We start from the raw sequence: 14,241 nt of genomic DNA, 5'->3' as shown, positions 1-14,241 counted from the left end.
CACATTTTAGTGAAGGAATGACCCAAGGTATTCATTGATTGTGCCATGAATGACATGTTTGTGTTATGATAAGTGGTATTCCCCGAATATGAATGACAACCCATTTTTTATCAATTCGACTTCAATGTCTTAAGTGAGGTTTGATTTTGAACAAAAATTTGACTGGCTAAGATAGATCCTATTATTGTGATGTATAACTCTGTTTTGCAGGGGGGTAGGATTTGTTAATGTTGTATGCAGGGGACGTAAACATACTACCCTAAAACGATGTGCTGGCTTAAAGGTAAGGTGTATCAAACTCATATTTAATTAAGTTATCTAATAAGAGCCCAAAATTGTAGTTTTAACCCCTTAACAATAATACTTTTACACCAATTATGCGAGTAATAAATAAGAGTTAATGCTAATTACGTGTTTTATGTATTTCAGGCATTGAAGTCAATTATGTGCAGAAATGTACCACTTTGGCAATAGAAAGGAGCAAAGGGTTGGTTGCTAAGAAGTTTTGGGATTAAAGGCCAAGACGGGCGTAAAAAGCAAGACACGTCGTGAGAACTTCCAAGATCATATCTTTGGACTCAGCCTCGACCATGCATTACCTTATGTCAAAACGACCAGATCGGAAAGAAATTTCCAATGGTCAAAACTTTGCCCTAATTAGAAGAACAAAAGTGAACGAAAAGTCTGTTGAAGTCAGAGCTAGCTGAAAAGGGCCCTGTAGACTGAAGAAATTGGGCTTTGGGTTCGATTTTTCGACCCAAAACATGGACCCTCAGCCCATGCACGAAAATGTGGATCTGGTCTCCTCCATTTCCACACACAAGACTTAGCTCTTAAGTATCAATTAGTTTAGGTTAGAAGGTAGCCATTAGAGTTGCCATTAAAAAGCTTAGTTCTAGATCTAATTTTTGGATTTAATTAATTAGTTTTCATTCCATTAATTAGTTTCATTTCTTGTTTTAGATTAGTTATTTTAATCATTGAATATCATTCATTAGATAAATAAAATAGTTTTTTTTTTAATAAAGTTTTTTTTGGGTTTTGGCTTACCCTAACCTGTATTAAGATCGAAATAAACTTTTCCTATTTTGTCCTCCTCAACATAACATGATATTACTGAACTCAAAGGAGGTACAAAATAATAACATCCATTACAAGATTCCAAACCTGCTAGATGGTCTGCTACCCTATTAGTTTCCCGAAACACATGAGAGAAGTAGACACTAGTAAAACTAGTAGATAGGTGAAGCATAGAATTTTCCACGTTCCTACAGTACCAAGGTGCTATCTCTTTTCCTTGTAAAATCCGTATAGCACTCAGAGAGTTTGAAGCTACTATGACCCTATCAATCTGTGCATCTCGGCAGCCTTCTAAACCTTGTAAGATCACCGTCATTTCCTGGAAAAAGATTGATTTCAAACCTCCAGTGAGAATCCAAAAATCACTTCTCCATATGCATCTCGAACCACTCCTCCAGTTCCCCATCTTATCTCTGAAACTGCTCCATCAGTATTCAGTTTAAAAACTCCTCTTTCAGGTTTTGCCCAAATGCACTGAATTCTCTTCTTCCTCTTGTATTTGACTTCCAAACCAAGTCTGTCCACCAAGACTTTATCTTGAATCTCTGCATGTACTTCACTGATTTGCCCCTGTAGAAATACTTTTACTTCATTGATCAATTTGTTCTTCACATTTTCCCAAGGTTGTGTGGTGTTTATAAATCTTTGATTGTTCCTTTCCTGCCATATATAACTCACTGATGCACAAAGGAAAACTTTGATGATCTCTGCTGTCAACAATTTGTTTCTACACATCCTCATGAATTCCAACCATTCACTATTCGAATCCGATGAGCTTGTGTGTAGTCCCAAAACCTGTTTCACATTTTTCCAGATTGCTTGACTGTACGAGCATTCAAAGACCAAATGTAATGAATATTCTCTAGAGCTGTTGTAGAGGCAACGGATGAGTGTTGAAGCACCTTCTTCTGAACCAACCTATCTTACGTTGGTAGATTGTTGGACAATAATTACCAAATTGTGAAAGAGTGTTTGGGTAACACGTACTTCCCCCAAACCAGGCTATACCATCTGACCCTTTCTCGTGGAACTCTGAGGACATCATAAGTTGTCTTGGAAGTAAATGCACCAGAGGGATCAGGTGTCCAGACCACATCATCTTTTGGTAAGTAACAGTTGATCTCATTTTGAAGGATAGCACTTTTCAGTGGAGATGTAGGTAGATCACACACCGTGTGGTTCCATTCGCCATTAGTGATCAAGGCACTAACCTTTGCGGTGAGAGGTAGCTGGAGAGTAGCTTTCGCAAATCTGTCTTCTATTAGAGGCGTCTCACCACACCATAGATCATACCATAAAAAGGTGTCAGCTCCTGTAGCAATAATGTATCAGATAAACCTCCTTGCTATTTTGCTTGCGTCTAGTAAATTTCTCCACACCCACGAGCAGTCTTTTGGAGTGGTCATAACCCAGAAATACTTGTCCTTGATGTGATGATTCCAAACCCGCTTTACCCATAGGCTGTTTTCTCTTGAAACAATCTTGTACACTAGGCCACAATATGATGCTTGGTTCCATAGCTTTAGATTCAAGATTCCCAATCCTCCCTCTTGCTTGAGAAGTACAGTGCATCCCCTACTAGCATGATGCATTTTATTTCCCATGCCTGAACCATTCCAAAGGAATTTGTTACATATTTCTGTAACTTGTTCCAACACAGCGAGTGGAAGCACAAACATTCTAGTCCAGTATACATGAAAAGAAGATAAGACTGAATGGATGAGCTGTAGCCTTCTTGCATGTGACAAGCATCTATTTTTCCAATTCTGAATCCTTGCAATGATTTTTTCTATTAGAGGTTGGCAATCTCTAATCCCAAGTCTTGTGGACGTAAATGGCAGTCCCAAATAGATTATAGGAAGTGTAGCCAGTTGAACTTCTAATGTATCTACTATAAGAGTACTTTCATCTTCACTCAGTCCTCTTGTAATAAGGGTAGACTTTTGAGCATTAATCTTCAGCCCAGTACCTTCAGTAAACTTGTCTAGGACTTTTATGATCTCTATGGATGATTGAATTTCACCTCTGAAGAAGAGCATAAGGTCATCAGCAAAACATAGATTGATAACTTCAGATTTATTGCACTTTGGATGAGCTTTGATGGTGTTGTTATTCAATTCCTTTCTAAACAGGCAACTCAAGGCTTCCATGACCAAGACAAACAAGTATGGCGATAGGGAGTCCCCTTGCCTAAGGCCCCTTTGAGCATGAAAGTAACTCTTAGGCTTTCCATTTATCAGAATAGAGAAGAGAGTAGTTGAGTAACATAGCTTAATCCATCTGTGTATCTTCAGAGGAAAATTCAGTTTGCTCAGCATAGCTTCCAATGCCATCCAACTGACGGTATCATAAGCTTTACTTATATCCACCTTTAGGGTACACCTAGGAGAAATATACTTCCTTTTATAGCACCTGAGAAGTTCATGTGACAAGAGGAGATTATCTTGAATAGACCTTCCTTTAATGAAAGTAGATTGGTTTATGTCCACTAGAGATGGCATGATAGGTTGTAGTCTATTCGAGATGATCTTAGCAACACACTTGTAAGTGGTGTTACACAAAGCTATAGGGCAGAAGTCTGAAATCTTTGACGGATTTTGGATTTTAGGGATCAAACAGATAAAGGTGGAGTTGAATCCGGGTGGAAAAGTGTTTGTGGAGAACACATGACTTATCGCCTTTACAAAATCTTCCCCAACTATCAATCAGCATGACTTATAGAAGAATGGGTTAAACCCATCTGGTCCCGAGGTTTTCAAGTTGTCCATGGCGAACAAGGCTTCTTTGATTTCTTCTGCGGTGACATCAGCATCCAAAAGAGTTGCATTGTCTGTTTCTAGTGTTTCTCTGACTTGCACCTCCTCAAAGATTTGAGTCCCCTTGATTTACATCAGCCCTCTGTCCCAGCTGCTTTTTGTAATGAGTAACGATGAACTACACCACTTCTACACCAGTGATTGTATCTCCATTGCTATCATTGATGGACCATATCTTATTCTTCATTCTTCTTTCCTTTATGATGTTATGAAAGAACGTTGTGCATCTGTCTGCTTGTAAAGCCCATTGGCAACTTGCTCTTTGCTTTATGTCCTCATACTCCATCCTCAACTGATCTGAATATTCCTTTCTTGCTTGTTTTTCTTGCATAAACAGATTTGAGTCCCCTTGATTTGCATTCAAATCTCTTTGTATTGCAAAGAGTTTGATTCTTGTCGTCTCTATTCTTTGACCAATATCAGAGAAGTTCTGCTTAGACTAATGATAAGAGCCCAAAACTATAGTTTTAACCCATTAACAATCGTACTTTTAGACCAATTATGTGAATAATAAGTAAGAGTTAATATTGATTACGTGTTTTTATGCATTACAGGCTTCAAAGTTCATTATGTGCAGAAATGTGCTACTTTAGCGAGATAAAGGAGCAAAGGTCGGTTGCTAAGGAGTTCTGTGATTAAAGGCCAATTTTCAAGAAGACAAAGCCTTTGTAAAGCCCAGTCAAAAGCTGAAAAGTCAAAGTCCACGCGGGCAGAAACAGTGCACAAAGTCAGCAGAACTTCCGAAGACCATATCTTTGGACTCAGACCTCGGAATTGGGCCTACCTTATGTCAAAATGACTGGCTCGAAAAGCGCTTTCTAATGGTCCAAGTCTTGGCCCAATCAGAGGAGCAAAAGTGGATGAAACATCTGTCGAAGCCAACTACAGCTGAAGAGCCCATTTTGGACTAAAGAAATTGGGTTTTGGGCCCGATTTTCCGCCCAAAACATGGCTCCAAGCCCATGCACGATTGTTTGGATCTGAAAGTATACAAAACAAAAGCTTGACTCTTTGTTAATGGCAGTTAGGTTAGGAAGCTAATGTTAATGGAGTTTAGGGTTAGAAAAAGATAGATCTAGATTAGTTTTTAGATCTAGATCTAGTTTTTTTTACATTCATTCAATTAGTTAGTTTAGAATCATATTTTAGTTTTTAGAATAAAGTATTAGTTCTTCATTTCAATTTAGATTATTGCTTAAATTCTTATTTAGATTTAGTTGTCTTAAATTCATAATTAGTTATTCACAATCTTAGTTCTAAATTAGTTTTAATTTCAGTTTAATTTAATTATGTCTTATTGTTATTATTGTTCTTGTGTTGGGAATGGTAGTATAGAAATTTCATATCAAATCATTACTCTCACCATTGTTCCTTTTTTTAGGTTTGATTAGTTGAATTCGATTTAAGTCTAGAGAGTTAAGAGGGATCTAATCCTTACTCATTATATTGCATGATTATGTTTTGAGAGTAAGAAGAATTGATTTAAACGTAAGAACGGTAGGATTTCATATTAGTGTTGTTAACATTAATATTTAGGATACTATTATTTTTACGGTTATCAAATGGCGCCGCTGCCATCTTAGTTTCACTTTAGCATTGTTTTCATAGTATAATTAGTCATTTTTAAGTCCCATTTCACCCACCCACCCTTGTTTGATTCATACCGTGGTTGTTCATTTCAAAGCATTGAAAGTTCCGCGAAAAATACACGAGCAACCACGCCATACCGAAGCGACCCAGCTAAGTTATCGAAACGGAGCGCTGACCGCATACCGAAAGCGACCGACCTCTAAGTTATCGAACAAGGAGCGACATCGGCAAAGCGAAGAAGCACCCTTTCACCGATTTTGCCGGATTTCCACGCTTTGATTCAAATTTTCAATTTTCAAGTTTTTCAGTGTTCTAACTTGTTATATACACTCAACACCCGCGGAACAAGACGCTATTTATAAGCCAAGCAAGGATGCAATCAGGTATTCCTTTTTCCACACCTCGCGATCTCCGCTTAGAGGTTTCTACTAGTATATCGTAATTGTTTGGAGTGTTGCATGTTTAGTTAAGTTCGACTTAGTCTTGCATGAGATTAAGGTCCGGTCGAAGAAAACAACTAACGTAATTACACGGCAAACGCCGACAAACACGCCTATCTAGTATACCACCCATTACACCTCTAGCTACTATTCCACACACACCACCGATATAATGGTCAAGAAAGAGAGACTCCTCTCTCGACTTCTACAAAGCCTCGAGTGATAGCCCCAAATCTTGCATCGCTTCTAGCAGACCCGATTGGGGGATTTCGAATCCCCCAAATATTTTTAATTTGTTACCCGTTTTTCATGGTTTAGACCATGAAAAACCTTATCAGCACATGCGTAGGATAGACCAAGTTCTCACTACATTCCACCATCCTACGGTTGGTACGGAACAAATTAAACTGAGGGTATTCCCTTTCACCTTAACCGATAAGGCGGCGTCTTGGTTAACTGCCCAAACGCCAAACTCTGTGGACTCATGGGCTCAACTTGTTCAATTGTTCATGGAACAATTTTACCCACCACTAAAGACAGATGAAATGCTTCACAAGATTCATTTTTTTCAGCCGTAATCCTCATGAATCCTTTTCGTGAGGCCCGAATCATTTCACCGATCTTCTCATTGAATGCCCAAGATTATAATCTTGCGAAAGACACGCTTTGTTCGTGCTTTCTTCAAGGGGATTTCACATTATCATAAGGAGGTTCTAGATATCATGACTGGGGGTAGTTTTCTTAGTAAAGGAGCCTTGGAGGCTTATAAATTCTTAGAAGATCAATCTAAGAAGAACAACAATTAGGGAGGTAACGATTCCTCCCGCTCCTCTCCTTCTTCTCTCTTGAGGTTAAATATGATCCCGAAGCTTAAAACTCTTATCGATGCCCTCACTAAAAGGTAGATGTCATCTCTGCTCAACAACAACCCACTCCAGCCATGAACATTAACTCTACTCGTTGTAATGTCTGTTGTAGTCTTGAGCATTCCGACTTCTATTGTCCTCTTTTGTCTATGCACAAACACCACCACACAACCATCACACTTCAACCAGCTTAACTCAACATTAAGGACAAGGGAACTTAGGTGACCGAATAGAGGTTTAGTACCCATAACCCGTAACTATCAACATCAAGACATGAACGCCAACAAGCTTTTAATTCTAATACAACCATCTACGACAAAGTAGTAGTGACCTTGTTGGAGAAACAAAATCAAATTATGCAACAAAACTCCAACTTGATGAAAGATCAAAGACGATCAAAACTCTAATATGATGAAACAAACGATGCAAATGATGCAGTCTTTGTGCCAAAAGGTTATTGACATGTCTTCTAACCAAAATAATAACCAAACCGGCGTGTTTCCGGTCAAGCAAAGGCCTAATCCTAAGTCAACAAACACCGCCTTTGAAATAAAAAGTATTCAAGTAATGGTAATATAAACCAAGGGGACTCCTACAGATACTACTACCCTTCGCTCGTGAGCGAGTAGTTGATAACGGCGACTATGCCTAAAGATTACCCGGAAAACTAAAAATGATACCATACCAAATACTATAATAGAAACTCAAGACCCTACAACCGTAGAAGTACCCGCTTAAACCACAACCAAAAAGGCAAAACATTACAAGACCCAATAATAGAAAGTGAAGACCCTACACCTGTAGAGGTTCCAATATGGACACCTAGATGGAAAACGGATAGAGATAAAGCAAAGACTAACAAAACTTTTATCCCTTCTGCTAAAAATAGCGATAAAGCATCATATCCCCAAAGACTAGTTGTGCTTAAAAAGGACGAGAATTTTGATGAGATTAGGGAAGTGTTTAAAAATTTGACTATAAACCTACCTTTTCTAGAAGCTATAAAAAGTCTACCCGAACACGCTAAGTTTCTAAAAGAGTTGTGCACTAAGAAGAGGAAAACCAACATACCCCACGAAGCATTCTTAATCAACAATATCCCTTTTATCCTAACATAACGGAATTGTTAAGTACAAGGACCCCCGGTCGCCCCATCAGATAATGCACCTTAGTTGATACCTTCATAACAACTACTTTATTAGACCTGGGGGCGAGTGTTAACTTACTCCCTTTTGATTTATATAAACAACTAGGTCTAACAAAACTTCAACCAACCAAAATGACTTTGCAGTTAGCCGATCGTTCTATTAAGTATCCCAAGTATGTAGTTGAAAATATTCTCGTTAAAGTTCAGGATTTTTACTATCCAGCCAACTTTGTTATTCTTGACACAGAAGTTGCTCATGATTCCATTCCCATCATCTTAGGGCGTCCTTTCTTGGCAACCGCTAATGCCCAAATCAATTGTCGGGATGGCTCAATGACTCTTTCTTTTGGAAATCTTTTTGTAGAAGTTAACATGTTTAGACAAAAATAGGGACAACTAGGTTTGCCTGTAAAAGGGGAAGTGAAGTCCATTGAGAGTTTTGTACCTCACATTAGTGTGGCTGACACTTTAGTCCCCACACTAGTAGATACCCCTATTATGGAAGAAGACAAGGATCACAATTTCTACTCCCTAGACGTAGATAACATCAAGGAGGATTTCCTTCGACTCTTTTGCAATCCTTCTTTTGTCACCTCAGGAAGTTCTCTCCTATTGACATCCATTCATCTCTTGACGCCATGACGGAAGAAGAATTTTTCCCTCTATCCCAAAGGTGATTCTTCTTACCCACCTATTGAGGAATGTCTTGCATATCTCAAGGCCTCTGATGATATAGACCTAAGAACACTAGTTGAACACCATTCACCCACCTCACATCCTCATGTCACTCATTCACCTTCCATCACGAATGTTCCTCGCCCTCTACCTTTTCAAAGAACCATTGAGTTTGTACTTGACATTGGCGTTTCTCCTATGCTTCATAACTATCTAAAACCAACTGGTGAAGAAGTAACACCCAAGGACAAGCCACCTGACACTTTTTCATTTTTTTCCATTTTTTCCTTCTCAAAATTATCCACATCCTACGTATCTTCCACAACCATCAATTTTCTCACGTTCATTTACTTGGCATAGGAAAAAACTGTATGCTCGATTAGGTTTTAGATCTATAAGGCTTTGCTCTCATTCCACTAAGCTACGTCATAGGAAATCTTGGTGCTTAATTCTGTTTGATGGTGTATTCCATGTTAATTATTTGTGGTAAGACCCACAACTTTTTCGATTGTTGATATATGGTAAACTGCATTTTAATACATATATATTAGTAAGTCTAGGGAATCTGACTTTAAAAAACCCAAGTTTTTGTACAATACCAACTTTCTGGAGTATAGGCCAAACAAAAGTTTCAAACTTAAAAAGAGTTTTCCAATTTTGTTTGGGGGTGACGTATTTTGGTATTCATTTCAAATCATGTTGCCATCCTAAGCCTGTCATGTTTACTCCAGTAGAGTTTGTGTTAGTTAGTACGTACCAGTTCAATCGTGCTTCATATTATCATATCATCTTTACAATATTTCTCATTATGTGCACCGCCAATTTTTGCCACGCTTCTATGGTAAATTCTTTCCCTTATCTCTTTACACTTTGAGGACAAAGCGCTCGATTGTTTGGGGGGGATAGAAACATTTGCAAAAATTAGACACTTTTAGGATGTAAATTACGCACTTTTATTTATAAAATGCTAAAAATTATAAAAATTAGTTAGTTACATAATTTAATTGTGCTATTGAATTATTTCATGAACCCCCTTCTCCCAAATTGTTTGGGGGTGGTATAGAAACACGATGTAAATGTTAAGCACATATTAGGTTGTATATTATGTATTATTTGTCTTAAAAATAAAAATAAAAATAAAAATAAAAAGTTTATGCTATACACTTAGGAATATTGGTATTGTTTCTTTCTCTATGCTCTTAATAATCTAGAAGTCTCACGTAGCTTTTGCATTATAATAGTTTTTAGAAACTTAGGTTAATATGTAGGTAATAATCTTTGCATCTATCTATAAATATATTACATGAGCATCTATGATTGTTTGGCAGTAAATTTCTGAAATCTAGGCTAGAGTACTTATTCTACAAATCCTGTGAGAATATAGCCTAAAGCCTTATATGAGTAAAACATTTGAGAAATGACACAAGGGAGAAGTATATTCTGAATAGAGAAATCACACGTCCACTTGCTTTTCCACTATACCATGTCCTAAGAGAGAATTTAGGCCCTTTTTGGATCGATATAGCTAGAAATTCTGACCTAAGTATATTTTCCGCTAGTCGCCCCATTGAGCCTTTCATTAGCCTTTCATAAACCACAAATCCTTTACCCTGTTACAAAACAAAACAAAATAAAAAATTTAACCTACCCAATATAGATAAGTCTAAGAATAGAATGAGGAAGAAAGAAGAAGAGAAAAATCTGTGTAAACAAAAGTTAGTTAATTGCTTCAGAAAATAAAGAAAAGGAGTTTCCATCCAAAGAAAAGAAAAATAAAAATAGAAATAAAATAAAAACTCCAAAAAAATAGAATAAAAGGAGTCAAAAGCCAAAGAAAAAGAAAAAAAATATATGGCTAAGGATGGAAACAAAGTGTAGAAGCAAAAGTAAATAACAAGGTCTTCTCTAGTTACATAATATGAAGACTCTATTATCTCAAACTTGTCCCTTTTGAATATCCATTTTCTTCCTTCTTAAACCATCTCCTAATCCCCGCAACACCTAATAAAGACCTCTAGCTCAATTAGAAATAGGTTAGTGGGATAGTAAGTGGCAGATGTGTTTGATCAACTTCGGCTTCCTTGTGTGTCATTGAGATTGTAAGGTAAAGTATGCCCACCGCATTACACCGGAGTAGCAAAACTTGAGTGGAAAAATCGAGTGATTTTTGTCTTGACTTTTATGTGAGAACCTACTTAAGGACGCTTATTCCAAAGTTTCAAACGGACTGTTCGTGCATTTCATAGCATTACTCATTGTATATATGTTTATTCATAGATGATTGATTATTATGCATATATTAGCTTAGGTTTCGACATGATTATTCTCAGATTCATTGCTAGTAAGATGTATAGATAATTGAGACATAAATAAGGAAACAATAGTTTTATTTCTTAGTCGTTGTAGTATAGATGAAGTTTGTGAGTACCTTCATCGGAAAACTCTCACGAGGCTATAACTTCGTCCACTAGGGAATTCCTAGTGGTTTAAGGCCTTGTTGTATATGGTCAATGCAATCGCTTTTCAAATAAAACGAGAGTAGATAGAACTCCATTTTTGGTCACTTATACTAATTTCTCATCTTTGCTTGAGGACAAGCAAAATGCTGTTTGGGGGTGGTTTGATAAGAGCCCAAAACTGTAATTTTAACCCCTTAACAATCGTACTTTTAGACTAATTATGTGAATAATAAGTAAGAGTTAATATTGATTACGTGTTTTTATGCATTTCAGGCTTCAAAGTCCATTATGTGCAGAAATATGCCACTTTAGCGAGATAAAGAAGCAAAGGTCGGTTGCTAAGGAGTTCTGTGATTAAAGGCCAATTTTCAAGAAGACAAAGCCTTTGTAAAGCCCGGTCAAAAGGTAAAAAGTCAAAGTCCACGCGGGCAGAAATAGTGCACAAAGTCAGCAGAACTTCCGAAGACCATATCTTTGGACTCAGACCTCGGAATTGGGCCTACCTCATTTCAAAACGACTGCCTCAAAAAGAGCTTTCTAATGGTCTAAGCCTTGGCCCAATCAGAGGAGCAAAAGTGGACGAAACATCTGTCGAAGCCAACTACAGCTGTAGAGCCCATTTTGGACTAAAGAAATTGGGTTTTGGGCCCGATTTTCTTGCCCAAAATATGGCTCCAAGCCCATGCACGATTTTTGGATCTGAAAGTATAAAAACAAAAGCTTGACTCTTTGTTAATGGCAGTTAGGTTAGGAAGCTAATGTTAATGGAGTTTAGGGTTAGAAAAAGATAGATCTAGATTAGTTTTTAGATCTAGATCTAGTTTTTTTACATTCATTCAATTAGTTAGTTTAGAATCATATTTTAGATTTTAGAATAAAGTATTAGTTCTTCATTTCAATTTAGATTATTGCTTAAATTCTTATTTAGATTTAGTTGTCTTAAATTCATAATTAGTTATTCACAATCTTAGTTCTAAATTAGTTTTAATTTCAGTTTAATTTAATTATGTCTTATTGTTATTATTGTTCTTGTGTTGGGAATGGTAGTATAGAAATTTCACATCAAATCATTACTCTCACCATTGTTCCTTTTGGGTTTGATTAGTTGAATTCGATTTAAGTCTAGAAAGTTAAGAGTGGACGAATCCTTACTCATTATATTGCATGATTATGTTTTGAGAGTAAGAAGAATTGATTTAAACGTAAGAACGGTAGGATTTCGTATTAGTGTTGTTAACATTAATATTTAGGAGACTATTATTTTTACGGTTATCAACCAATTCTTCAAAATCCCTTTTAAGTTCTTCATCTTCTGGGCTAAGATGTAAAGAGGGTTGCCCGCTATCAGAATATCCCAAGTTGCTTTCACTGTATCAGTAAAAGTTGGATGTAGAACCCAAGCATTGCAGAATCTAAACGGATGGGCATACCTCACTGGAGTGTACCATGTCACTATCATGGGAGTGTGGTCTGGCACTCCTTGAGGCAAGAACTCAGCTTCAGATGCGGGAAACAATGATCCCCAATGCACATTTACTAAGCATTTATCGATCTTTGAGCATTTCCTTCCTGTTCCCTCTGAATTATTTGTCCAAGTGAAAAAGCTCCCTGTAAAAGTCATGTCCACTAGCCCGATGGAGTTTACACAATCAAAGAAGTCCCTCAGTTCTCTAGGATGTGCTAGTTCACTTCCAATTCTTTCATGTGAAAATAAGATGCTATTGAAATCTCCACTCACACTCCATGGAGTACTAATACTATTACTCAGAGAGATTAAATCATACCACAGAGTATGTCTTTCCCTAGAAGAATTGCTGGCATATACCAAAGTCAAAAGAAAACTATGATTCATAGGGAGAATTGTAACCTCACAATGGATCATCTGGGATGATTCTTTAATGGGAGTCACTTGTATGAATTCTGGCTCCTAGCAAAACCAAATCCTTCCAGCAGGATCCTTATTATAGTTGTTCAGAGAAGACCAAAAGGGGCAGCAAGTACCTCTAATACTGTCATATTTGTCAGCTTTGACTTTTGTCTCCAGTAACCCCATCATACACAACTTATTCTCAAGCCTAACTTTATTAATTTCCCTTGCTTTTGCTATATCATTGATGCCTCTAACATTCCATATTCCTAATTTCGACATTGTTAATAAAAACATATTTATTTCCCCTCAACCCCTTGTAAAAGAGAGGTTACTTCCTTCTAGGGCCTTTTGATTTCCCTTTCCCCCTACCCCTTGTTGAACTTTGAAGGAGTTGCTGCTCACTCTGCTTACCCTTTTGTCCTGAAAGTGATGCCTTTTCTACTTGCTGTTTCTGTTGGTTTCTTGTAATAGGGGCTGATGCTATAGCTACAAGTGGTTCTGTATGCTTTTTCGCAATGTGATCCATTGAATACTTGCTTAGAAGCATTGTTGAATTCTTCTGCTGGAACTAGTTCCATGTCCTTGTAAACTGCACATTCCTCGACAAAAGAATTCACTTGTTCCGATGGATTTTCAAGAGCATCAAAGAAGCATGAATTTGGTTCTACATAGGGAACCAGTTCTGTACTTGTACTCATTGCACGAATGTCCTGCTCCTCCCTTATATCATCTTCTGGAACATTATCCAAAAGGTTGTTTTCAGTTTCCTGATTTTCGTCCTCATCCAACACCGAGAATGGATTGTTCACCACTACACTACTCTCAGGGTAGTAGTCCAAGTTTATGACCCCATTATTGCTTTCACCATCCAGCTCAGCCACTGATTGCTCAGCATTATTTTCCTTCTCTTGTAGTACTGCTGCTCCATCCACATTTCTCATACAACTAGTTCCTACCACATCTGTTTGGGTGGTTGTATTTTGTGGAACCCACATAAAGTTTACTCTATTTGGGCATTTGTTGGTGTTATGCCCAAATCTCTTGCATATTGTACATGTGGGAGGTGTCCAAGGGTACTCAACTCCTACAGTAGCAATTCTATCTCCACCCAGCTTAAATAGTAAGGATTTGGGGTACTTACATTGAACATTTACCTCAACGCACACTCTCGCAAAGTTGAGTCTTTGCCTATTCTTAGTTGCTGCATCCCAACTCAAAGGTTTCCCAATTCTCCTCGCAATCATACTAATTCCTCGACATGTCCACAATTTCTTAGGTACTACAGAGAATTTAACCCA

The 14,241-nt window shown here is 37.5% G+C and overlaps 1 protein-coding gene across 1 annotated transcript; it reads right to left on the bottom strand.

The window, feature by feature from the left end:
- Positions 1-4,014: 4,014 nt before the first annotated feature.
- Positions 4,015-13,222, bottom strand: LOC147497333 (uncharacterized). The gene is made up of 4 exons (XM_086562843.1): positions 13,011-13,222; positions 12,504-12,887; positions 12,351-12,441; positions 4,015-4,335 (listed from the first exon to the last, which is right to left on the bottom strand). The coding sequence occupies exons 1-4, from the start codon at positions 13,220-13,222 to the stop codon at positions 4,015-4,017; spliced, it is 1,008 nt and encodes a 335-aa protein (XP_086418969.1).
- Positions 13,223-14,241: the final 1,019 nt, after the last annotated feature.

The sequence above is a fragment of the Coptis chinensis genome, chromosome 5, assembly GCF_015680905.1.
Source record: "Coptis chinensis isolate HL-2020 chromosome 5, ASM1568090v1, whole genome shotgun sequence".
In the NCBI taxonomy this organism is placed as follows: Eukaryota; Viridiplantae; Streptophyta; class Magnoliopsida; order Ranunculales; family Ranunculaceae; genus Coptis; species Coptis chinensis.
This window is presented reverse-complemented; position numbering and strand designations above follow the sequence as displayed.